Source organism: Vespula pensylvanica, chromosome 8 (genome assembly GCF_014466175.1).
Source record: "Vespula pensylvanica isolate Volc-1 chromosome 8, ASM1446617v1, whole genome shotgun sequence".
Classification (NCBI taxonomy): Eukaryota; Metazoa; Arthropoda; class Insecta; order Hymenoptera; family Vespidae; genus Vespula; species Vespula pensylvanica.
This window is the reverse complement of record NC_057692.1, coordinates 3,556,106-3,583,838: the sequence shown is the minus strand read 5'-3', so window position 1 is coordinate 3,583,838 and position 27,733 is coordinate 3,556,106. Positions and strand designations below refer to the sequence as shown.

At 33.8% G+C, this 27,733-nt stretch overlaps 4 protein-coding genes across 9 annotated transcripts in view; 2 read left to right on the top strand and 2 right to left on the bottom strand.

Moving 5' to 3' along the window:
* Positions 1 to 4,227: 4,227 nt before the first annotated feature.
* LOC122631181 (short stature homeobox protein-like) lies at positions 4,228 to 11,728 on the bottom strand. The gene is made up of 4 exons (XM_043816537.1): positions 11,532 to 11,728; positions 10,695 to 11,090; positions 5,481 to 5,714; positions 4,228 to 5,109 (listed from the first exon to the last, which is right to left on the bottom strand). Exons 1-4 carry the CDS (start codon positions 11,722 to 11,724, stop codon positions 4,736 to 4,738), a joined length of 1,197 nt encoding a protein of 398 aa, XP_043672472.1. The 5' UTR covers positions 11,725 to 11,728; the 3' UTR covers positions 4,228 to 4,735.
* Positions 11,729 to 13,318: 1,590 nt separating this feature from the next.
* On the top strand, positions 13,319 to 16,669 carry LOC122631182. Its single transcript, XM_043816538.1, has 4 exons — positions 13,319 to 14,906; positions 15,055 to 15,642; positions 15,725 to 16,203; positions 16,400 to 16,669. The coding sequence occupies exons 1-4, from the start codon at positions 14,856 to 14,858 to the stop codon at positions 16,434 to 16,436; spliced, it is 1,155 nt and encodes a 384-aa protein (XP_043672473.1). The 5' UTR covers positions 13,319 to 14,855; the 3' UTR covers positions 16,437 to 16,669.
* A 227-nt stretch (positions 16,670 to 16,896) lies between these two features.
* LOC122631177 (zinc finger and BTB domain-containing protein 17-like) lies at positions 16,897 to 20,751 on the top strand. 2 transcript variants are annotated; one of them, XM_043816530.1, is made up of 3 exons: positions 16,897 to 17,032; positions 17,109 to 18,920; positions 18,998 to 20,751. In XM_043816530.1, exons 2-3 carry the CDS (start codon positions 17,409 to 17,411, stop codon positions 20,567 to 20,569), a joined length of 3,084 nt encoding a protein of 1,027 aa, XP_043672465.1. In that variant the 5' UTR covers positions 16,897 to 17,032; positions 17,109 to 17,408; the 3' UTR covers positions 20,570 to 20,751. The 2 variants fall into 2 exon arrangements, with proteins under 2 accessions (XP_043672465.1, XP_043672466.1); XM_043816531.1 differs by lacking the exon at positions 16,897 to 17,032 and having other exon boundaries at positions 17,212 to 18,920; positions 18,998 to 19,382; positions 19,467 to 20,751.
* LOC122631183 (protein rolling stone-like) overlaps positions 20,641 to 27,733 on the bottom strand; it is a 19,062-nt gene continuing 11,969 nt past the window's right edge. Inside the window, exons 2-3 of one of the 5 annotated variants that reach the window (XM_043816541.1) lie at positions 23,319 to 23,404; positions 20,641 to 22,273 (exon numbers count right to left, since the gene is read on the bottom strand). In XM_043816541.1, coding sequence (XP_043672476.1) covers positions 21,408 to 22,273; positions 23,319 to 23,388 — 936 coding nt within the window. In that variant the 5' untranslated portion in view covers positions 23,389 to 23,404 and the 3' untranslated portion in view covers positions 20,641 to 21,407. The other 4 variants (XM_043816540.1, XM_043816543.1, XM_043816544.1 and 1 more) reach the window with 4 other exon arrangements.

The following is a 27,733-nucleotide window of genomic DNA, read 5'->3' as shown; positions in this document are numbered from 1 at the left end:
GTGGAACTCGTTTGCTTCTCAATTCGTTTTCACCTCTTAAGTTCGAATAATATTTCTTCGTTTCGTTTCTCTTTAATGTTTTCGATTGGGATAAATGTTACGGAATCGTCATTGGCCACTATGTAATAATCTCTGACTTAATCTTTTCTCCAAAGTTTAAGATTAACTTATCATTATTATTTTAAAGTTGTTTTATTTTCTTTTGGGATTGAATTAGGACTTTGAGGGATCGATTAAATACGATGATTGTATCGAATAAATCTGGCTTATGTCTATTGATATTAAATGTTACATAAATTTTTATGAAAATTAGACGATCGCGTTAATTATTATATAGTGGCCAACGATTGTATCCTTTATTCTATATACGTCTTCGTGATTGAAATTATGATACTATCGGCTAACATCATTAATTGTTAGTAGAAAATAAAAAATAATTATTTTGCTTAATACACATTTTTGAAAAGGAAAAAAAAGTTTCATTACCATTTCATTTTGTTTGGAATGTAATTTTGTCTTGTACTGTCAGCATCCGTTATCATAAAGTTACAGTTACGATATAACAGAAATCTATCTTTTTCTAATCGAGATTCGTAGCGATGATTCTCCTAATTCATTTTATTCCCTGCCGACAATAGTATTTACATTTTCTTTCTCTATCTCGAAAGCGTATCGACATTACAGAACGATCGTATTCCACGATTTGTACAACTCGTTTGGAGTACAAAACCAAATCGATGTTCATTACACGTTTGTATGTATCTAATACGTATGCTACGTTCTATCTGTATGTGCTCGGTTAACCGATTGATTATCTTGTAAATTATCTGCTTCGATATACGTCAATCGAACAAATTGTTGATAATCTGAAGGTATTCGTTATTCGCCAAACGTTTTTTAAACGAATTGCTCTGATATATCTACATTTGAATTAGTTAATCTAATATATATAGATATAATCCTCTAAAGGGGGTGTCGACAAATTTATGGACATATTTTGAACTGTAACTGTAAGAGAGGAGTCATGTATATTTTAAATGATTTAACAAAGTAAATAATTCTAGTCAAATACTCGAAAGTATTTGCATTTATAAAAAGAAAACAAAATTGTTTAGATTGTATTTTAAATTTATAAACGTATAAAATAGTTTTGTAAATTTTTCGACATCTTTTTTGGACCTTATGTATCACATATTGGGTAGGCAAATAATTAATGTGAAACTTTCAGTATTTTATGTCTAAATTCGTATTTAGTATTTTTTACTGAAAATTCTGGCATAGTTTATTCACCAACCCAATACTATAAACTCTAATTTTCCGTTCGTACATCTTAGGAAACATCACAAATATATAATACATAATATCAAATCGATTTAAAACATCGTTAACTCGATGAGATATAACAAGAGAGTTGCGGACAAAAAGACGACCACCAAACAAACCGCGAAGTCCCTTCTTCTTTCGACCCCTCCTTTCGTCGTTCACCAATTGTTCTTGCTATGGCGCTAGTTGTCCGTTCCGAACGAAGGGTATAATAATTGATGATGTTGCCCGTTTCTAGCGAGACATTATTTCGCAGTTAGATAGTCGACACCACGAGATGAATAGCATTTTAACTCCCCCATATTTTATTATCTATTACTATCATTTTTGCGTTCTAATTTCTTTTCTAACTGTAGTGCATTTCAATGATTCGAACGATTCGTTCGATAAATCGTTAGAAAGTTTAAGAGAAATAAGGAAAGAAATAAAAAGAAGAAAGAGAGGAAAGTCCTTTTCTCGAAGGACAAGAGACGAAGAGAGGGTGAATTTGGTCGTTCGAGTCACGCCAGGGCCGACCCCTTGGCGGCGGACAAACGACGGCCAATTTACGAGTAACGGGAGGCAAAAAAACTTCTTAAAACTCGGATTAGAATAAGCGAGATATCGCGCTCGCTTATCTCTTCTCCCTCTCTTACTTCCTCATCAACCTACCCTCTTCGCCTACTCTTCTCCCTCTTTTTACGACGGTCTTCTCACTTTTTCTTCAGCAAACCCTTGGAATTATCCTCGAGTTCCTCTCTCCGACTTCCTTTTCTCTTTCCTCTTTTTTATTTTATTTTATTTTATTTTACTCGCTGTGTTCTCCAGCGAGAAATCGTAAAAAGGGAGTTGATGAAGGGAAAGAAACGAGGAGGAGAAAAGGAGTGTGAGAAAGGCCAGTCTTGTCCTTTGTTCCCTCCCTTCTTCCACAAGCTCCTCTCGCTTGCTGCTCGTCCGTGGGGATTTTGTAATTGGTGACGATTCAACGCGATCATTCGAGAGCGCGTACGTAAGTTAAAAATTAAGTCGGCTATTCTAATTAAAATTAAGCTTAGGCGATTATGTGAACTAGAGAATTCCTTGTTTGGTTTTCTCTAGATCAATACAACGGACATATTATATTTTGAATGCGTATCATAGAAATTAATATCGACTTTGATATTCGTATTAATGTCCGAATTATTTATAATTTCGAATTTGCACCGATGTACAAATTTTTTAATCGAACTATACTATTAGAATCGATAAGAATAACTTCATTTGATATTAACGTTAAATAAAACAGAAATTATATTTTTAATACCTAGAAAAAATCGAGTGTTTCTACGTAATCATATTTAGTTTTTCTCATGATAAAATTAACAAATTTACTATTGATATACACCCCCTCCGTCAACCGTTCTGTTCCTTCATCATTTAACAAATTTCCGCTTAATAGTTTGAATACCTTGAAAGACTAGCGCCATTTATCAAGTATCTTTTTTTTTTTTCGTCAAAACGTAACGATAGATAGGATTTTTTAAGGACACACCCCACTCAATGTCCCGGATAGGGTACACGGTTGAGACGATAACGGCGCCCTAGGGAGTTAGAGGGTAACGCGATTACATAGTTACGCTACTGGCGGGACGGTTCGCCCGTCTTGATTTATCCGTGTAGCATCGCGTTATTGCATTAGCGCCCCGACAGCAATGCTGCTGGCCACCATCCCCGGAGCTAACACTACCACTACGACTGTATAACACCATCGTAACACCACCGCCAACTATACCACCACCGATTGGTGTCTGAGGATAGCGAAAATGCTCGAGGACGAACTTACTCGTCCAACGTCCACCCACCCACCACCAGTGAATCATCCCTAAGAATTATGTCTTACGTCCTACTACTCGGACGACCGATCCATAAAGACTATACTGGATTCGCGTTACGACTTTCGATCGTTTACTATATATCTCTCTCATCGCTATTAGAAACATAAATGAGAATAATATTAAAGTTAAAAGATTCTAATTGTAAACGAACAAAAATTCGTGACATAAAATATTGTATGATTCTGATGGAACAGTATTGATACTTGACCAAACAAAATTGTTTATATGTACGTATAGTCGTCATCTTAAGACTTATTGCACGATTTATCTAGAATCAATTTCTTTTTCTTTTCCTTTTTTTTTTTCTTCGATACAAAACTTATCTATTTTCTTATGAAGATATTTTGAAATTCTGATTGTTATCTATTAATCTATTTGAATGGAACTTTTTTTTCCGTATTCACTGGGGCACTTAACATTTCGAGTACATTACGTAATCGTATTAAATTATAAATAAAGATAATAATTAATTATTGTAAGAAACTTTTTTTCATTTCATTTTAATACGATAATATGTATAAAAAAAGCAATAGAAAGTTTCTAATTTTATAAAAAGAATATTAAATCTCGAGAGATGTATACCGATGTGATTTATTCACTGATATAAAGATTATATTTAAATAGTACTCAAATGTCAATTTGCCTGTGCACGAGAAAAAAAATCAATATTATAAGAGATGTAAAATCTTTATGTAAATAAAGGATTATGATTTATTAAGATAAAAAAGATTGATATCGATCTTGTTATTCTGATATTGTGGAATAAAGCATTACAATTCGTTAAAATTATACACCGCTCGATCTCTTGTTATTTTTACCGGACAGATTAAACTCAAATAAATAGAAAGGATTTTTCTATGGTATATATTATACTTCATATTATATATATATATATATATTTGATATTTCTTTTTGTTCTGTTTTTTCGAACAATAATCTAACAATCGTTCCTCGTAGCAAGGAATGATAGATATAATTGAATAATAAAAAATAAAAATTTATAGATCACTCGTAAGAATTCAATTTTTATATAGATATCACTTTCCAGGACGATATGATCCAAATTATGATCTAAGAAAGATAAGAAAAGAAGAAAAGAAGTATCCAACTATATCACGATGAAAAAGAGATATAAGAATTTTTATAAAAACCGAATTTTAATAGTATCACATACAGCAAACTATGTATGTTAGAGAAACATATAGATTACAATAGGTATCCTTAAAACCAGAATAATGGTGGAACCATCGCATGAGAAGACAATACGATAAGCGTATACCATAATGCAATCGATAGGAGGTCAGCGTCCTTTCCGTCGGAGTGTATCATCGACGAACAATATCGCGTCTTGGAAAACGATGATTGGTGCTTCCCAATCTCTTTTGATCGATCAATCAAAGAAGCTCGATCGTTGAAGATAATTCACGATACTTACGAACAAGTGGATGTTGTTTCTTTATCGACATACATATCCGTTCCCGACTCATGTTCGTTGTTAAGTATCGAATTATCGATCGTCCAACGTAATCATCATCGTCATCGATCATTGATTAGATCGTTTACGCTGGCCTATCGAGTCCAAGGGCTTCTTGATGTCGCCTAGCTTTCAGCCTGAGATCAGCGATGCTGCTGTTCTTTGAACGTGCTGCGGCTGCGGCTAAAGAAGCAGCTAGACTTAAGGGATGAGGATGATTCGAAGATGTCGGTGGAGGTGGTGGTGGTGGTGGTAAACAAAAAAGACCACCTGCCGCGGCATAATGGAGAACAGCTGGGTCGAATGCCGAACTAGCTGCTGCGGCTGCAGCACTTACGTTACTTCCAGCACCTTGCATAGGTGGATGAAGCCTAAGAGCCGGCAAATAAGGTGCCACTCTGCATGGTTCCAATGTCGTCGGTGGACTTCGTGGTGCCAGCACCATACCACCTGCAACACCTTGTCGAATAGGAGCAATTAAAATTTCGATTATTAAATTGCGAAGTCGATCGATGATTTTGGAATAACTTTCTATAACTTCATTTTTTTCTGTGTCTAAATTTAACTATTCAGCAAACATTAATCATGGGATATAAACTAACAATTAATTTTGTAATGTAATAATATGATTTCAAAGTTATATGATGTTATCAGAACGATAACATTTTAAACCGTGTCTGATAAAGATTTCATAAAATTCTTTAAATCGGCAAAATTTTAATTTTAAACAAAATTAAAAAAATTAAATTAAAAAGTTATCAATTCCATATCTAAAGATCTTAATCAAAGTGCATGTTCATATCGCATAATAAAAATTTATTCTTTTTCACCTTTGTGTAACTGACTTTCATGTTTGCGGCATTTTGCACGACGATTCTGAAACCAAACTTGTACTCGCGCTTCGCTTAGCCCAAGTCTCTGACTGAGTTCTTCTCTCATAAACGCATCCGGATAATGGGTTTCATCGAAGAGCCTCTCCAATTCAGCGAGTTGCTCCAAAGTGAAATTCGTTCGTGATCTTCTCTGCTTGCCATTTCCATTACCATTTCCACGGCAATTTGACCCTGAATATTATATGGAGTTGGTAAATAAGTAATTTCGAAATTGTCAAGATTTTCTATTTAAATAAACAGTATTCTTTAATAAAAATTTCGAAATTACTTACTGAACAACTTTCAACTAATATTACAACTAAATAATGTAGTATTGTTTATCGTTTATTCGATGTAAAATACTTAATTAAATATCATTGTTAATTCTCTCACATTACTTAGTAGCCAACTCAGTATCATACTATTGTTTATTATTTATTTATATATGAGTTGAATGAAATACTATAGTTAATTGTTTATTTAGATATAAAATATATAAAAAATTTCGAAATTACTTAGTGAGCAATCTTAATATTATAACATCGATGACGATATGTGACAAATCTTATTGTTAATTACGATCGAAAGAACAATCATGATTCTGAACAGAATCGATGTTTTTCTCGTTTTCCTTGGATACATTGGATATAATTAATGCAACGAGGCTAGAAGAAACACAAGGGAATTCGAAATTGATCTTTCTGATCTTTCACGGGTCATTGATGTCGGTCTGCACGCCATCAACATAAATTTTGCTAAGCTTACGATATTCTTATTCAAATCATACGTCGAGAAGAACTCGTTATTAGCTGACATTAGCAAGACCATCTTCTCGAAGTATTCTCTTCATCCTTCTTCACGGATTATGACTTTCCGCGAATTATTCGCCAAGTTCGAACATCCATGAAAATTTATATGTCTTTCCATTACAGTATTATCGAGCAATATACTCCTTTATGTGTAAGGTAAAGACCAACAAGGATATAAATTATACATTGATATAGTTGTACAAGAAAATGAGTTCGATTGCAAGTTGACTGTAGAGTGTTTATCAAAGAGATAATTACACAAAATAACGAGTCATATCCTTTGAATGTCTTATTTACAATTAGAAACAAATTATACACACACACACACACACGCACACATGTTTAATAAATCGATGTCTAATAAATTTGCTTAGAAAAAAAAATAATTTAATAATCATCGGCATGATTTTTATACCAAACTTTGTTGCTTTATTAGATCCAAAAATAATTTAACAATCATCATTTTTCTGTCAGATATCTCAATATTTTTTATTATGATTGACTATGGAATCAAAGGAAGAAATTGTACTACGAATGAAACCGAGAAAATTTGTAAAATGAGAATTGTAATGTGATGCCGCGAGTTAAAGAGACATGCCGATAATAAAGGAAGTATACGAATTAATTAATGGGTGCTTAATGTAAAGTAACTACGGTACAACTCTCGGGAGGTGTTGGCCGATGGGAACTCTGGGAGTTGCTTCGACGTAGGGTTGTGGGTGGAGCTCGGGGGAGGATTAAGCGCCTCTCGTAAGAGCCGCTTGACGAAGGGGATGTGATTTATATAATTTAGCAAAGTGGTGAGCTACGCAGTCTTATAGGGGGTCGTTAGTCACCTCTTCTTCCCTTTACCCTCTTACCCTACGATCTCTACGACCAACTCTCCTACCTTAATCACCCTCTTCTTGGCTTTCTCCATCTGTCCGATGGAATTTCTCAAGTGAAAACGGCCTCTCTATGACTTCGACTCGAGAATTTCATACTTTTGATTATCTCTTATTCAATTTGTTAATTCTTAATCAATAATACTGCTAAAAAATAATCATTTTCTTTTAAAACACATATTCATAAATATGTCCTATTTACTAATGAAATACAATTTATAATTCATTTTATATATTATGTCCTCATAATATTATGATAAAGTTTCACTAAAAATTTCCATATAACGCAATTATTATCAATAATAATAATAATAATAATAATAATAATAATAATAATCAGATGTTTCTGACTCCTCGAAATTAACATTTTTATTTTGTTATTAATATTAACATACGAATTAAAAACAAAAGATTTACTAGATTGTTACGATTCGATCTCCAGAAATAGAATATTTGTTGTTGGCCATGAAAACCGAAGGATAGTAAAATTGATTAATTCGTGTGATATGAAAAAAATGTGACAGAGATTCGTAGTATTTTCAATGATACGCAGGCGCGCCTCGAAAATGGCTACCATACGGCAATGCGTATAGCGCTTTAATCAATTAACGCATAGCTACGTAATCCAATCGGAACCCTGCCGTAGGAAAGCCCGCATCCATATGTACAGCGGTTTAAAATCCCTCCTCGCAAAATAACTCGCGTGGTTTACGGCCCCACCCTCTTTTTGTTCACCCCAGCCACGAATGTCTCTCGCGAGCGTTACATCCCTTTTACGTACAGAGTCATCCCTCGTTTTTCTCGATAACGACGAAATTTAATCGCGAAGTAGAACCATATTGGATTTTTTTTCGAAAATCCAAACAATAGCAATTTTAGTAGAGCCGAGTTCAAAAATTAGAATTAACAGAGGTGGAGACAGAAGTTATGAAATTATTTATCATTCGTAATAAGATTATCGTGATTTTTTTTTCGTTATACCTATATTTTTATTTATCCACCTATATATATATATACACACATATCATCGGAATTGCATCGTCAAAATTTGATTGGCTAAACTCGAAATATTTCTTATATATATAAATATATATGTGTTTGTGTGTAAATTTAAAGTTTGAATTGTTAAGAATGTTAATACTGAAATTCGTTAAAAATGAATGATTTTAGAAAAATCCGATAGACTCCTTGTATGATCAGCGGTCTCGTAACGTGAGGGAAGAAAAGAGAAGACTACAGTTTAACCCTCGCCAAAGAACCGAAGCAATCACACTCGGACACGAAGGGTCGGCTAATTCGATTACCAAAAGCGCTGCCCTCTTGCTCGGAGTCAGTGATATCGAAGGCACCATTTCAACTTGTTCTATTTCGGTGAAGCTTCGCCTTCGTTGTGTATTTTTCTCGACGAAACGAATCGGAGATATTTCGGTTATTAGGCGGAGAAAGGCCTAAACGGGATAAACTCTCTAACCCTCGTCGTTTGTTCACAGTTATCCTGGCGTAAACGTGTCTGTCTTAGTGTCGATATCATAAATAAGTACTTACGTGATACTTCGTAATTTACCGTGTCCTTTCTAACGTCCCTATATCGTGTCAATTCGTGCAAAGGTATTTATATTTTATGCTCACTTTTTTACTTGATATATTTTAATCGTTTGCCCTCCATAGAGCTTGCTACGGCAACATATATATTCTGCATCACAATTCCACTGGTGAATATGAATACCATAGAGGATATCCATAATAAAAAGTACAATTAAATCTCATAGTTCTAGCAACTATACGCTTAAGTGTACTTAAGAGAACTACAAGAACTACGAGACTCCTATATAGAGTTCTTTCTAAAAAAACAAAAAAAAGAAAAGACAAACATCTCTATGTAAGAGTTTCTTCATTCGTAACTTCTTCATTCGAACAGTATCGTTCATTTTGACATTGGAGAAAAATCAAAAAATTAAAAAATCAAAAGCCAATGAAACGAGTGAATCCTAATATCATCGAAAAAAAGAGAGAGAGAGAGAGAGAGAGAGAGAGAGACTCGCATTGCTTCCATCAGGGGAATTTCAATCTCCCAAAGTTTATCGCTATGAACATCGTGATTCAGTGATCGAACTCGATACTAGGATCGGACGTGCAATTTTCTCTAGCGATGGTCAGACGAGCTGATCTACTGCGGCACTTTAAGCGCGCGCACGTCAACCCCCTTTCCCCCTTCATCCTCGCTAACTCTCCCCCGATCCTTCTCCAATAATTCCCCCCCACTACCCTCTTCTTTCCTTACGTACCAGACCGGCTCTCCTTTTCCGCGTGGATATTTATGATTTTACTTTCGCGCCTCCGATGGCTGCCGGGGCTCGGCAGATTGCTTTTTGATTTGCGCTTAATCGGGGAAAGTTATGGGCCCCGGAGAAATACACGTCCGACGATACGCGTTTCCACGCGAGAGAGCATACCGTCTACGACTTTTAGGGGGCGTACACGACCGACACGGCCACCCGCATATTAAACCATAAATTTATGCCGACTTTACCCGCCGACCGATATCGTGTTATAAACGTGCAAACGTATTCCTCGTTTGACCGTGTACGGAGGAATGATCGAATGTCGAATTTTACAATTTCATTTCCTTTTTCTTTTTTTTGTTTGTTTGTTTTTTTTTCTTTTCTTTTTTCTTTTTTTTTCTTTTTTTTTTTTTTGAAAGAGAAAGAAGAGAAAAAAAGAGAGGGATGAACACGTCCAATAGTGCTTTTGTTTATCCCTATAAAAATCGTAATCACGACGATCGCGATCAAATTTGTGCTTGGTAGGAAAAGTTGTCATTAGAAAAAGTGATGGGATTGATTCTATGCGAGATATTATTATCTAACTATTTTGTATAACTAAGGATAAACGTTAACTCGTATGTATAAATTCTGTGAAATTTATATAAATCATATAAGTGGTTCATTGATAAATTATAATTGTGAAAGGAGCTTGATCTTTCTAAAATCATATATAAAAATATTAAATTTTTTGTGATGATATATCAACGATCGTACTCGATCACTCAAAAGATCAAATCGACAGTCGGTTGTGGATCTAATCGTGGTTTTCAAAAAAGTAAAAAGAAACGAGTTGGCACGTGTCGAAAATCAATGATCGTTACATTTTGAACGGTCAGCGTATACCCTATCACTTGGAAGCTTTATCGGACGACGTCCTGAATTATAAACGAAGATCGAACCCTCCGATGGATACACGTCGTATTTGAGCAAAGGCTTTTGACCTCAGTGTTTTCGTCTTCGCGATGATAGAAAAGAAACAAACGTTGGATGGACGTCGGAAGTAATAATCGAAGTGTCTTCCTTTATATCGTTATTTCTTCAAATATAGATTAATCAATCGTACCATTAGAAAAGAACGAACATGAAGAATAAAAACGATTAAGTGTGTGTATGTGTGTGTATTCATGATCAATTAAAAAGACGAATTACTCTCACCTTTGGCAGCTTCCTCCTGATTATGGACCAATGATCTAGCAACTTGCGAGGTTAATTTCGAGTCGTTTATGGTCGTTTTAACGTCGGCACTGGTGACTCGGCTTTTCGATTCCGTGCAATTTTCTGGACTAGCTGATCGATCTCTCGTGATTGGGGGAGGTGAAGGACTGCAACCCAAAAGTTTTCGTACGGACAATTTCAACTCCGGTGTTTTGAGAGGTGAGACGTTCTCCGTGCTGGCCTTGACCTCCTTAACCACGTCCTTGATCTTTGTCGCAACGGAAAGGTCTTCCGGTTGCAATCGAGTTTCCGGTGATGGCGGCTCCTCGACGTTACCAACCTCGACATTAGATTGGTTACCTTCCTGACTGGATTCTCGATTCGCCGACTTTCCATCTGGAGAACGTTTCGCGTTCTATTATAAATGATCTATTCGATCTAACCGACAATTATATTTCTTTTCTCGATTAATTAATACCGCGTAAGGTATGTAGATATGTGAATACGAGACAACGATAGATCATAAAGCATAAGTAAACAAACGTATAGAAAATACACATAGGAAAGGATCGAGATGACAATGCCATTATATCCAGAACTTAGATCTCTGGAACACCATAAACACATATCGACAGGGACACCTCTTCCTACGAAGCACGATTTTTATCACTCGCGTATACACTGGATCCTTTCCACTAAACCTTATCTCTCTCATATGTGAGATTTTCTCCTAGCTCAAAGGAGGTGGGAAAGAAAACAAAAGACAATAAGAGAAAAATAAAGAGAGAGCAAAAAAGTATAAGAGAGAGAAAAAGAGAGAGAGAGAGAGAGACATACGGCATTCATTTCCGTTGTCATCACCAAGAAGATGCGCGACACTGAGGGTGATACGGGTAGAGGGTGCGCGTTCGGTGTTACTCCTGACGAATCCAAGTTGACTGCTCGTATCCTCGTCGACAACAACGACGGGTAACGGCGCGGTCGCGTTCTCTTGAAAACTCTTGGAGACAAACTGGGCAAGTTGCTCCATTATCGAGAAGACAAGACTCGTATCTCGCTCGCGAGCGAGCTCACTCGCGAGTTCACTCGCGAGAGTAGACACCGAAGGGGGTTAGACGTTGTGGCGGGTACGAAGTAGGTACGGAAGGCGTCTCTCAGTTTTCCTATCGGTCCAAGTACCAACCATCGAGATAGCACGCACCCCCAGGACGCCATTCGAACGGCGACCAATCGGGCTTGAAATGGGCGGCACCCGTTAACGCCCACCAAAGCGCACCCTCTTTCACCCCTACCTACAATCTCCCTCTTCCGAACCTATCTCCTCTTAGCGAGACACCACTCCCCTCATTAGCATTCGTGCACCCTCAAACTACCCTCGCCCTTTGCATCCCTTCCTTCTCATCCTCCTTCTCCTCATCCTCCTTCTCCTCATCCTCCTTCTCCTCATCCTCCTCCTCCTCCTCTTCCGTCTCCTCCCTTCCTAAGTTTCCTAACGCACCCGAAAACCCCAACAGCGCGTTCTCTCGACCCTCTCCTATCTCTCTTTTACCCTCTCTCACCTCTTCTCCTAGGTGCAAATCGCACCTTCAGGGCCGCGCGCCTCGGTTTCTATCTTCGTCCCGCCGATTTTCTTTCCATTCTTTTTCGATTGTAAAATAATCATATTGATATTTATAAATATTCTTATATCTATAATAATATTGATAAATTATTCTGAATATCGATAAAAATTAAATAATATAGAATACTAAAATTTTCCTTCATATAAAACCTATAAAACATGTTAAAATACAAAAGCATTGATATATTTGATTACCTTTCTAAATTGTGTTCTCATATTTATTGATTTACTCTATCGTTTAAATTCAAAAAAGGAATATTCGCAATGATGCCAAAGAAAAACGACACGCGTATTACATCGAATTGAATCTCGATTGCGACCCTGTACTACGATGCGTCCCCCTGTTTGCCAGCACCAAACTCGGCAATATTTAAATGGGATTGCGTTCGGGAATGTAATTGCTCGGGCAAACATGCTCGGCACATCGTCGGCTCGTAGAGAACGACGTCTCATCGAATAGATATAGACACGGAGATTGGATAAAGATGGATAAATAAAGGGAGAAAGGGTGGAAGAGGGAAAGGGAAAGGGAAAGGGAGAAGCGAATGAATGAGTTGACGAATAGAGAAAAAGGAAAACTCGTAAATATAGAATATCATAAGTAATTGAAATATGTAGACACGTGTATAGATATATAAACTTAATCATAATATTGGATGTAGTTTAAAGAAAAAAAAGAAAAGAAAAGAAAAGAGCAGAAAAAAAAAGTAGTATAAAATGAAAATATGAGAAATCGTAGGAAAGATGTTAAAAGAAAAGGAGGAAATCGACAAAGAAAAACGGAAGATACCAAAGAGAGATAGTTTCCGATTGAAAAATAAAGAAAATTCGAGTCGGACAAGTGGTAAAGGAGAAAAAGAGAAAGAGATACGCGAGGGAAATGAGGGGGAAAAAGGAGTACGCGTGGTCCGACAACGTGCATCCTGAGAACGAGAGGGTGAGGTAGGGAGGGAAAGAGAGAGAGAGGGAGAGAAACAGACTGAGAGAGAGAGAAACAGAGTGAGAGCGAGAGGGGTAAAGGAGAGAGGGTCAGGAGGGAGATCGAAATGGTAGGACGAGAGAGGGTATGGCTTATAAACGCAGGCAGACGGAGCCAATCAGGGCGCAATGCGATTACCTTAACGAGAAATCCGATTACTTATTCATTCACCTAACTCGAAATCAGTTTAACTAATCGTTTAATTCGGTTGCTAGCATACCCCACAGGCGGCGAACGCGCGAGCATGCACGCGTCCCTGTGTGTGTGTTGCTGCTGTTGCTACTGCTAGAATAAACCTCATCCCCTCACTAACGCCACCTATATCTATACGGTACATATATATACGCATACACGTAAAAGCGTGGACGTAGAGGGAGCTCGTACAGCGTTGGTAGAGGTAGAAGGGCGGTCGGTTGGATGTGAGGGGTGGAAGGAGGAGAGGCCTCATTCAATTCAATTACGTAATGAATTGTCGTGTCTTGAGTAAACACCCTTCCTCACCGCGACTCGCCGGCAGAAAATCGGGGCTCTGGATAGCACCGGCACCCCTTGCGAGGATCGTCGAAAGCAGAGAAGGGGGTGGCGGGAATCGAAGCAACGGCGCGGCGGCGGTTTAGACGAACCGAATCAATCTGCGCACCGGCTCGCAAATGCTTCCAGAGTTCTCCTTGCATCCACCTTGTCTCTACGATTTGGAGAGATGAGAGGGAGGGAGAGAGGGAGGGAGAGAGAGAGAGAGAGAGAGAGAGAGAGTTCAGAGGCAATATTTCTCTCTCTTTCTCCCTCTCTTTGCGAGTTGAGTTTCGATGGAGGAACATAAAAACGACGTTAGATCGATCAAGACGTCCTGAATTATCAATAAACCGATTTTCTCATAATTGATTACGTACTTGTAATATAGAGCACATTATGCGAATCTTCTTATTCTCAATCCTAATAGTCGCATCATTAATTAAGCTTTTTATCAATATCAATTAAAGAGAGATAAGCTGAAAAGGCAAAATGTTAATTTCTAATGTAAATGAATTAACTAAAGTGATTTACCTTTTATTCACATTTCAACGAGGTGCGATTCCGTTTGTAGGCGTGGTATCGGTAATCCCTGTGTTTCCCGAAATCGACCCTGGTCAAATTGATGGTAAGGCCACTTTAGAGGTTTACATAGGCATTGGAAACGGTCGGCGATCAAAGGACCGAATCGATATCGGCAACGATCCGTGTAATTTCTCTCGTCTGAAAAGCGAGACTTTGATTTAGGCCTATTAATTTATATTTAATTAAAATAGTATATTCTTAAAAAAAAATTATAATATTATTTTGTTTATTACCGAACGGTAGATATATATGTACATATTGTCCTTTTAAAGAAATCGTTTATGACGACAATTATCGAATGTAACTATCTGAATATAGTCATTCATCGATTTTTAACATTACTCTTTATATTAAAGATTTTAATAAAATCTTTTTAATGCAGAGTTATGTAACATAAAGTAACATAAAATAACATAAGCTATCATGTAAGAGGTAATTTTCTCTTTTTATAAAATATTTATACATTATGGCACTTTTTCGGACAATAATCAATATTTCAAGTTTACCTTTATTTAATGTAAGTATCTTACTTTTATATTCTATCTTTATTAATTTATTTATAAACTTATTTGTTATATATCTAAAAAATTTAATCATTTTTTAAATAAAAATACTTTGTTTGTAAAATCATTTAGATTTTTAAATGCAATTTTGTCTTTGTTTAGATTAACAAACATGTCAGCAATTTTCAAAAAATACCAATATTTTGTAATATCTTTAAACAAAACATTAGAACCTATCAAATTGGAAAATCTAAAAGAGAAATGTTAACATTTAATAAAGAGAATAAATATATATCAGGAAGCTGTAGAAAATTACCTCTTACTCGAATAGAACCTTCTACCGGACAACCCTCTAAATGCTTAGAAGACTACAGTAAACCAAAAAGAAGTTTATTGAAATTTCGTAAATCTCCACCTGTAATTAAAGAAAAACCTACTAATTGCAAAAAGATTGAACCCGTAAAAGTAAAACCACCTTCTTGGAAACGTTTTTTTGGAATTGACTCAAAGAAACCCTGTCCATCATTATGTATCTGTCCAATAACTTATCAGAAACAAATGGCATTACGCAAGCAAGATCCACGCTTGTTAAATCCATGTTATCAATCAACTCTTGGAGATGTGTTAATTTATACAGAAATAATTAAAACTAAAAACCACGAATGTCCTGAACCGCAGCCAAAACCACATCGTTCATATAAAATTCCTAGAGCTGTCTTAAGTAAAGCAATTATAGCAAATATTGGAAAAGTAATAATATAAATATATTATTTCTATTTATATATCACATTCTCTAGCTCAAGAATATATACATTTGAATCTTCTGTCGTAGAAATTACGTCCTTATTCTGGCTTACAATGTCAAAACCATAAATGCAAGATTAATCAATTTCAAACAAATTCAATTCCTTTTAAAGAAATGAGACCAATAATGAAAGAAAAATGTGCATTCACTTGCAAAGATGGAATTACGACTAATAATATTATGCAACCGTTTAATACAAAAATGAATTCGTATGGAAAATCTTTCGTAAAAGTCATAAGAAATCCTAAACATTCATTAGATGAAAATTTACAAACCACATGTGATACCGAAAAATTAACTAAATCAACGAATGAAACTGAAAGATTAAGTAAATTAACATGTGAAACTGAAAAATTAACTAAATTAACATGTGAAATTGGAAATTTAACTAAACCAACATGTGAAACTAAAAAATTAACTAAATCAACATGTGAAACTGAAAAAATATCAAATGAAAAGATAAAGGATCAAAAGGATGATTTACAATCGAATGACATAAAAAATAGGTAATTAAAGTTCACTTACTTTTCAATGTTTTTACAAATAACAAAAGTTATCTTATCACAATTAATATAAATTATGCATATTATAAGTATTATAAATGAGCTTAAAAAATATTTCTTTCCCAGATAGAATATAATTAATTATATTTCACTATATTTGATTATTGAAAAATATTCATAACAATTCTTTTGTACACAGTGCAAAAAATCAAGAAATTAAAACAAAAGAAGTCTGAATTTTCAAATAATTTTACTCGACCAATAAAAATGCACAGTTTAAAATTATACTGTAGAACAGAGGGCGCCACATAACAGATGACAGAGTAAAAACTAACCAAACCATCTAATACGTAAAATCATTTTTCGTGATAAAAAGTTAAATACAATAATTGTAAAAAGTTATTTTGGCAACACAATAATAACAATAAATTCGAAGATATTCGGTAATAAGTATTTTTCTTATGGCTGAAGTATTACTTTTCTTTATAAGTCGATTACGATTGGACACTTTCAAGGAAAAAATGTTTGATCGATCTATATCGATCATGACTGTGACCATTCGATATAAATTTTATCATAAGTTTTATTGCGTCGTATTATTTATAGTATATGCTTGCATTGCAATAAAAGTATTTTTGCAAGTATGTTTGACGTCACTGATTAGATTTGAAAAATCTATAAAAATATTTTTTCCAGATAATTTATCAGATCACGATTAAAAACAGTTATTTCCATAATTAAAAGTTTATTCGAGAACAGTAAGAATTTGGTGATTTAGTGAAATCAATTACTTGCTAGTTTAACACTGCTTTAAAATAAAAAACTCTTGATCGTGAGTATCGACCCTTAACATATATGTGTAAATACATACATATACAGGCCAATAATATATTTATTTCATTGCAAAGGTTACTTTCGATATAATTATTAAAACAAATATTGGATCAGTATTTAAGAATTTCATGACAGAGTCAAAAAAAAAAGAGCCAAAAATTATAGGAGACAGAAAAAAGATATAGAAAAAAAAAAAAGAAATAAATAAAAAAAGAAAAAAGAAAAAAGTAAAAAAAATTATCCGAAGGAATAAATATTCATGATCGGTTTTTGCCAGCCGAGTGAGAACCGACTTTGTTGGCTGAGGCCGCCCTCGATGGCGGCATTGTCGCTTAGTGTGGACCCCTATAGAATCAGAGCTACGGGGCAGTCAAATGTCTCGTAAAGGAGTTCCCTCCGCTTCTAAGTCAAAACAAGTCCCGCGAATCTTTCGTAACCGTCGAGCTCCATCGTTCGCTCGTGTTTGGACTCACGTGGACGTCGGTATCGGTTCAATTACATCGGAGCAAAACGATACGAATTCTCTAACGTCTTCTCCGGACGAAAGGAAAAGACGAATCGACGATAAAAAAGGAAAAGTGAAAGCAAGAAACAACGAGGAAGCGATCGGTTATACCGAAAAGGTTTGGTGCTTGGATTATTCGTCGATTCACAACGGTGTTTTTTCAGACGGTGGTGCTGATTTGATCGAAAAGACAACAGACGTTGAGACAGTTGCCGACATCGAGAAATGGTTGAAAACACGAACCGAGTCCGTGTCAAGCATGGACTTAGACGTTATCAAGTCGGAGGTAGAAGAAGGCGTCGAAAGATATTTGAACAACGAATTGCCACACTCTTTCCTGGGAAAGGATCCTGATGCACTGTCTATAGATATAGATTTGTCCGATAAAAAACTTAACCTGAGTTACGAGCATTCCATACTCCAAGAATTTCAGACTGAAAAGCTGTTGGAGGTTTGTGAAAAGGATGATGAATTCATACTGCCTGAATTTAGATTGGACCAACTCGATCCTTTATCTCTTTCACCCGACGATATGATGGTAGCTGGAGAAATTTTACCATCTACCAGTGGTCCAACGGCTTTGAATACACCTAACGAACATCTAACTGATACGTCTATTCAGTCAGAAGAAGGAGTGCAGTTGGTAGGTGAAGGAGACGAAACAGAGAATCATACTTCGGCAGATGATTCTGTAGAAATGGCAGATTTACCTATTGATTTTGAAAATATCGATGTTATGCAAGAAACTTCAGGAGCTAATAATATTGTTTCTTCTTCTAAAAGTACATCAAACTCTTTTACAGATGTATTTAATAATGATAATGTTATAGAAAATACAACAGGTATTATTAATATAGCTAACTCAGGCAATATAATTATGGAACAATTAAAATCAAAGGCACGAATAAAATTGGAGCCAAGAATTATCAAGAAGCGTAGGAGAATATCTGAAAAATTTGATAAAAAAATAGAATCGAAAGAAGGCGTAATGGCTGTTGTTGCTATATCAACTGACAAAATTTCTAATATGACGCAAATTGTTATTAATACTGGTACAGAGGAACAAATATATCAGGGTAAAACTTCAGAATTGATTGAAGCTACCGGAAATTTTCCAAAACTGCCGAGAATAGATACTTCTCCTGGTTGGACTGGAACTTCCGAATGTAATTCTGAAATGAACCCGAGCAATCAGCATGAAATGATAATATCTAATGCTTTAGCAGAATTAGGTGTTACAGATGACAATTTGCAACCTATTACGATAACCGAGCAAGGGAAATTGTGGTTATGTCCACGAGAAGATTGTAATAGACAATTTAGTAGACTTTATGCTTTAAAAGGACACTTGCTAGCTCATTATGGAGTAAGACCATTTAAGGTACGAAGTATATAGTTAAAATTGTATTTAGAGTACATTTTTTTGTGCATATAATTATATAATTTACTTTATTTCAGTGCGATTATGAAGGATGTGCATGGGCATTTTATTCTGAATTTAAATTAAAACGACATAAAGAAACTCATTCAAAACGTAAGGATTATGTTTGCCAAGTACAAGGTTGCAATAGAAGATTTACTACCATATATAATTTATGGAGTCATGAGAAGTTACATAGTCGTCCAAATAGAATTACGTGTCAAGTACCAAATTGTCAGGAAAAATTTCAAACGAAAAGAGCACTTGAGTTGCATATGAAATCACATGATCAGAGTCATGCTCCTTATGTTTGTAAACATGAAGGTTGTGGTAAAAGGTATTATAGTAGTAATGCATTAACATCACATCAGAGGTGTCACAGTTACAAAGAAATCGATGTAAAGTGTTCATGGCCCGGATGTGGTAAGGTATTTGATAAACCGTGTAGACTCAAAGCACACATACGTTCTCACACTGGGTGTAAGCCATATCTTTGCACTTTTCAAGGCTGTCAGTGGGCTTTTTCATCATCCAGTAAGTTGAAAAGGCATCAAAAAAAGCATACTAATGAACGGAAATTTATATGTGATGTTGCTTCCTGTGGAAAAGCATTTATGAGGTCTGAGCATCTTAAAGAACATAGATTGACGCACAAGGAAGGGAGGTACTTTCAATGTTACATATGCAATACACAATTTTCTGCAAAAAGTAGTTTATATGTACACATTAAGAAACATCAAAATAAAGAAGACATAGAAAGAAATTCGCGCGAATCTTCAAATAGTCAAAAACGTGTTAAAATGACAGAATCTCATTGTTCTAGAGTAAATCCTGTTATAAAATTGAAAAAAAAATCTATAGAATTTAACAAAGAACTTATTTCCCAGAATGCTTCTGTACCAGTATTGTCTCAACCATGTGAAACGAGTTTAAATAATGGCAATGAAAATCAAAGTTTAAAAGTTATAACACATCAAGATGAAATAAAAACTTTATATCATTGTCCTGTAGAGACATGTACAAGATCGTATAGTACAAAAGCCACATTAAGAGCGCATATGTCGAAAATACATGGTACACCTATTGGAGATTGTGATAAATCATTAAAAAGTAGAGCTACTGACATTACAACTACTAATACGGACTACATTTTATATGCTACACCTTCTTCAACATCAGAACCCACAGAGCAAATGATCATGGTAACGCCTTGCGATGCTGTTATTGTTAGCGCATCTTCGGAAATGAATTCTTTGCCTGAAACACAACCACCTCTCTTAGGCACAGTGCTAAGAAATGATTCTATCCATGAAAATGCAACAAATGAACAATTATTGCAATCAAATCTCAGAAAAGATCATGGCTCTGCAAGGACCAGTTTGACATTTTCAGATGTGTGGAAATTAAAGACAAATGGTGCATCCATGAACTCTGTTGCAGGAGCATCTGATGTTATATTAGGTGCAAGTGATATGGAAGAAGAATTATTGTTTACTGAAGAATTACCATCAATGTATTATCAAGATGATGTGGGAGGAACAGAATATCAGGTTTTATTACTTGATTCAGGACCATCAGAAAGTGCTGTAAATTTGCGTGGTCTTGAATAATGTGTTAAATGTTTCAATATTATTAAAAAAAAGTGGTCACTATTATTTTAAGTATAGTATAGAATTGAATATGGTCTGTGATTGAGGGCCGTTTTGAGCCCACGATTTATTTGTATAACAGTCCATAATTGCTTTACACATCGTTATTTTATTAATAAATTGTTGATATTTTTTCATAAAAATTATAGTCTACTTCTTATTTTATTTTTCTATATGAAATTTTTTTTGACAATGGTTAGATGTTCGTTGAATAAATGTATACAAAAATTAAGATTAAATATTAATGTTACAATCACTTATTTGATTATAATAATGAATACTTTTCTACGAAGTCAAGGAACTTTTTTATGCACGTACAAAGTACATGTTTTTATATAATATTTGAAAAATGACTATTCTAAAATTTATTATAAAGCGAGGTATGCAAAATCATTTTTGCAATAATGTTATGAAATGATGCATTGATGAATAGATAAATGAAAGGAAGTATGAATGAATTGTATGATAGATATAGTTTTCAAATTCGCCTGATAATGCCATTATAAGACAATATTGATTGCTGATAAAAGAAAAAAGATCCATATAAATAAACATACATGTTGGAACTGATCTTACACATTATTCTAATATCATTGTGAAATATTGAGACTGTTATAAACAAAACTTAGTTTTAAGATATCAATAGTAAGATAAATTTATAATGTACTATAATACTTAATTCAAACTTTCATATCAGATGAAAACTATTGGAATAAACTGATAATAGGAATGCTTCAACACTTCTCAAGTATGTGCATTTAAATATCAATACATTAACTTACTTCAAATATTTGATTAATCAAACAATTTCTGCTTCTTTTTTTGTTACAGTGAAATCGATTTTTGTCGTTGAAGGAATATCGTGAAGTTTTTTAGTAATTCTAATATACAAGCAGTCTTTGGCATTACCAAGAAGACATAGTATGAAATGCATTAATATAACAAACACCATACCACCTATACATATCAATAACGTTTGACCTGGCTTTTCCCAATCAAGAATTTTGTAGATATAATGATATCCATTTTTATCCAGGCCACCTGCTGCGTAATATATTACGGAAAATATTATATAAAATAATATTATGATAAGGCACCACCAAACATTTTTCATATATAATGGAACACTTGTGATAGATAGATCTAAGAACATTAAAATACTGTTACAAATATGTAATAAGATATTTAATGGATCTATATGATGAATCTTAGGATTGTATACTGCAGTCCAATAAGTAATAGTTACACCTACAGCTAAAGTAGATGTCACAGTATAGAAAACCCAATAGGACTTTTCTAGCATCGTTAATTTCATATCATAAGGATTGAAAGCTGCATCCTTTTGTTGTCTCCATCTTTTAGAAACTATTAAGGCTCCTAAAAATGCTTGTGTTACTCCTAATAGCAAATCCCAATTCGTCAAATAAATTGACCATTTTTGCCATTTGAAGAGAGGTTCATAACTTCCAAATTCGAAAATCGAGCAGATGATAATACTGATCCAGGCGACGAAGATCAACCAACGATAAAGCAAATACCACGTAGCCACGTACATTTGACATTTTGGTTGGGAAAACAGTTGTACATGAGGTGGCTCTGTTTTTGTGTGAAAGTATTTTTGTAAGACTTCATAACTCCAAAATTTATTTAACATAGCTTGGCGACCTGTAAAAAAAAATATATATAACATTATTACAATATTACATATAGGTATATAAAATTTGGCAATAATTTTACAAACAATTATATTTTTTTTTCAAAATATAACGTTTCATAATGACGAACAGGTTAGACTTAAAAACAAACGTTACTATACAAAATACTTAAAACACAATACGTAAAAATGCTTAAATATTTATTTTTAAATTTGCTTTATCATTATTTTTAAAAGCATTGCAATTAACATTGGTATTTTAATAACAAAGTAAATTACACTCGTAATCTAATATTTATTTAGATCTCAAAAAAGAATAGTAAACTTTTATTTATATAAGGTGTTAATAGAAAAAAAAATCAAGAAAAAGTTTGTTCAATAGAAATTTTCATTTTGTTTCCTATAATAATTGTTCTATTTTTATTATTTTCATATTTTATTATTCTAATTATGAATTTTTCAGCTCATATTGACCCAGCATTCCTTAAGTTATGTTTATTTCTTTTAACATTATATATATTTTGTTAGTTTAGAATTTATACATTCAAAATAAATATTTCATGAAAAACGAAGTGAATATTCTTCTCGAAAATATACATATTTATATTTTCGAATAAATATGAACAATTTGAAAAATTCGCGGCATTATTTTTCACTTTAAGATATGTTTCGTTTTAAGAATAAAATTTATAAATTAAAAAAAAAAAAAAACCGCGAATTTTCCAAATTGTCCTAGTACTTTATCCTATTTTAATAATCATACACACACTCTCCAAATAATTCTATATACATATTAATTTATTTATATTGAAGAATATAAACTTTAATTATTGATATAGTATGAAAAAATTTGTCATTTTATTTAACATTTAATTTATTATATATATATATATATATTTATCTAATGATAAGTATACTTTCTTATCCTTTCCCGTTTTTAAATTCAAAACTTTTCAAACATGTAAACTCCGTGAAATTATTCAAAGTGTCACACACGTGACTGATAAGACGTGGAAATAATCACACTAATTTTCAACAAAATTCTAACAGACTTACATAAAGAACACCGAAAAAATAAGAATATAAATTTGCGAGGTGATAATAATCCTTTGATATGTAAAACCATCTTTAATAATTATTTACTAATATCAGATTAGTCAAAGATATTGTACAATACTATTGATTCTCGTAACCTCAAAAGAGAAATAAGACGTCTGCGCAGATTAAAGAGCGCAGCACGTATCTTCTCAGCAATTTCGTAACGAAAGGCGCCAATTTTAGTCCCATTTTCTTACAATTTACAAAATACTGTTTCTTCAACAAATTTTTCATTCAAATTAATTTTCGTTTCAATATTTATCGTTCGCGTATTTCTTATCAATATTATTACGTCATTTTTTTGTATAACAAAAAATCGATTATTTCTAAGATAAAACTTTGATGTATGTGTCCTGTGTATATTTAACATGTGTAATTAAATATCATATATATATTTTTCGAACGATTCATATGTCAAAATTATTCTATAATATCAAAGAGAGTGAACATTAAATCTTTAATCATCGTAGCAGTCATAAATGACAGACAGTTCCAACTAATTAACCTCCCTAACCTATGGCGCTGAGGTTCACACGAAGAAATGGCAGATTATAGTATATACAGAAGTGCCCGGAGGTCGTGCTAGTTGGGTCAATCAGTCAATATTAACTCCACGTTAATTTATTACAAACTTGCCCTATTATTATTGATTTTGTCATTCGAACGCAGGTGACACCGTTTCAATAAATCACTTTTAATATTTTCTTTTTTTTTTTCGTAATCTTCATATCGATTAAAATTGTTCAAATATTATCAATTCATTCATCTTCTGAAAAAATTAATAATTCACTTCAAATATTGTCGCATTAAATTTAATGAATTTTGTACGATTCATCAAGTGTTAACACAAAGAAAAAAAAAACAAATAAAAAATATGATGAAAAGACATGTTCGTAGGACGGAAATTACGTTGACCAATAAACAAACATTCTTATCGGTACTTTTTCTCGATTTGCTAATTTTTAAAATATATATCCATCATTACATATCTTATCATCGGTTTTCGTATCATGACTTTCAACTAACAATCGATATAATCATATGCGATTATCAACTTTTTCTTTAATTGTAGATAAAATTAACGAAACAATACATATACTTGAATTATAATATCTAACTGGAGAAATATAATATCTAACGATATAACTTGTGTGTTTATAGGAATATTAACGATCATTAACGAAATTTTTAGTAAGTCACCGTACGATATAGAACATAAAAGTCGGATATTCGAACACAACACCGGACATTCCGGTGTATAATGCACCGGACTCGTATGATCGAGGAAGATACGAAAGTAAAAACATCAACGATGACGTCAAGACAATTATGAAGACAAAACAAGTTTGAAAAAAACTAAGAAAAAGAGGAAATAACATACCGTACATAACCGTACAGTTACATTATCTATAAATTTACTTCTTTTTTGCAATAAGGTAGATTTGTGATTTCTCTATACGAAAATATGTTCTAATAATTGAATATTTCTTTACGTACGATAAGTGAAGTGCCAATGTAGTAGGAAAAGCGGATATTACAAAACTAATTGCAAGATAAGAGTTCTGACAAAATTATTACCTCCAATCTACTTAACAATTTTATTCAAGGTGTAATATTACTCTTTATCTTTATAAACGTTAAAATAAATTATCTAGTTAAATTATATAGTTAATTATAACAATAGTAACAATGACGACGACGACAACAACAACAACAATAATAATAATAATAATAATAATAATAATAACAACAAAAATGATAATGATAAAGTAAATATTTCAAGAAAAATGTGATGAGAAAGAAAATATCAATTTGTAATTATGTTGATCTTGAACTGGTTATAAGAAAAAATAAAATAAACATATAGGAATATATACACTCATGTACTCACATGCACGTGCGAACATACACGCACACGCACACACACATACTTTCATTTTTCATTCACTCTCGAAAAAGATACAAACAGAAAATGTTTATTTACACGTACAGCTCGAAATGACGATGTAACAAGTATAAATTCGTTCAGATCCTTGACCGTATTGCCGACGGAGGAAATGCGATCGATGCGTTTATCAATCTCTTTGATCTTAGAAAGCATTTGAGCCTGATCTGACTGTTCGGAAGTACGCCTGACTCGTGACTGATCGATCCCTTGTACTGTGTATGATCGAAACCGTGTAGCGTGTATAAAACGATTCAATTCGTATATTACCCTTTCCTCTTCTACTATCCTAATCGCGCTACCATTAAATTACTTCGTCATACCAAGCGCAACCACTACTATATATAAGTTATACCTATAGAAAACGAAGATGACGCCGACGACAACGAGGATGATTCGCTATTGTGTTCGCTAGACACGATTTACGAATATAGTTTAATAAATCCTCTTAATGACCTTCAACCCAACATTCACAAGTTAGAACTGTCTAAAAGTCTGACTAATAATTATTCATAATATTTGTCATTTGTTTGAATCCCTTGCCTTCTAATATCGAGTATGATACTCGTATTATGGACGTACGAGTGGCGTGACTGATATATATATACATACATACATACATACGTATGTACATGCGTACATACATACATATACATAGACAAACACACACACACATACATATATTATATTAATTAAACTAATATCAAAATAAACTTACATATTTTCGATCTCTGCTACCAGATAAACGCGTCAACAATATTTGTGTATACCTATTTGTTTCTGATTTCGTACATTATTTGTCGTTGTATGAAATTAAATAAAATATTTCGTAATTTGTTATATTTATTTTTGTAAACGTAACTATTATTCGATTAATTCGTCGATTAACGAGTTATCAAAAGTTTTAATTTGACGTAGGTTTACGTGAAAATTTTATATCAACAAGAGAATTTTCTCTATATGGACAAAAAAGTTAATGTTTCGAAAAGTAAAGTTTCGAAATATTCTCTTACGATACCATATTGGCTTTCGCACGATCGGCAAAGGGCGATTTTGCGTATAGCCAGATGTTCGTTTATCCATGCGTGCAAGTGAATTTATTTTTAATGTACAATATACGTTATTAGAAGTAAAATCGAAGTCCAAAATAAAATTTGAAGCAATTAAAACTAGTGTACGTTATATTGACGTAATTATATATTGGTTATTAATTTAACATACAGCAAAATTTCGATTATCATTCACAATATAAATCCAAGTGATAACAAATAATCGAAGAATGTATAAGTGTAAAAAACATTTTTAATTTTTATATATATTACAGTTCGAACAAACACATGATATATGAACTTTTAACGTATTGACTTGACAATTAACAGAAAGTGTTATTATGCTTTGTTAGCAAAAAAAACAATAGATTACATCGCACGTACAACATTGTTTACATTTATAGACTTATCAAAAAGAATCGTCTAAAAACGTACGTGAAGTTCAATGGTATAAGATTATACAATCCTAATCTCTCTCTCACTCTCTCTCTCTCTCTCTCTCTCTCTCTCTCTCTCTCTCTCTCTCTCTCTCTTTCCTTTTCCTTCTCCGATTTTAAATCAGAAGATCAGAAGAAAATTTCCCGCGTGAGTCAATCATCATAGTTTCTACGAACGTTGATTAAAAAACAATCGATATGACTAGCGAGAGATTTCCAATCAATTTCCAAGTAAATCGAGAAACGCTGTAATTTTTCCTTACTACGTTCATTACCTTATTTTCTTGAAAATCATCTGGCAGTACCAATGACGAGGATAAGAAGAGAGGAAAAAGTAAAACGCACCGATGGTGGTTACCGCTAGATTGACAAGAGGATCCTTTATCCTGTCACCGATACATGATGTTCTTTCAGGAAGATCTCGATCATCAACTTTGTTGTTACACTTTGAAGGCATTTTATAGCGAACCTCTTACTCGAAGAACGCCTAGTTTCTAACTGACTGCCTGCCAACAACGCGTGGTTGAAATCAATATCAATCCCTATACACCTTTACCTTCTCCCTCCACTGAGTCTCTCTTTCTCTGTCTCTCTCTCTCTCTCTCTCTGTCTCTTTCTCTTTATTGTCTTTCTTTCTCTTTCCCTCTGTTTCCACTTACTTTTCTTTTTTCTTCTTTCTGTGAACACACACATACAAATATCCTCTCACACTCCCTCGCATTCTCTCCCTCTCTCTCTCTCTCTCTCTCTCTCTCTCTCTTTCTCTTTTTCCATCTTCTTTTTTTCCTTTTCTATGAGTATACACACACACACACAGAAATATACACCTGTAATTCTGTTTCGTTCCCTCACTCTGTTCATCTTTCTTTCTAACTTCCTCCATAGTCTTAATGTTCTTGGCGGAACTCTTTCATCCACGCGATTTTCAACACGTGCTTGCCG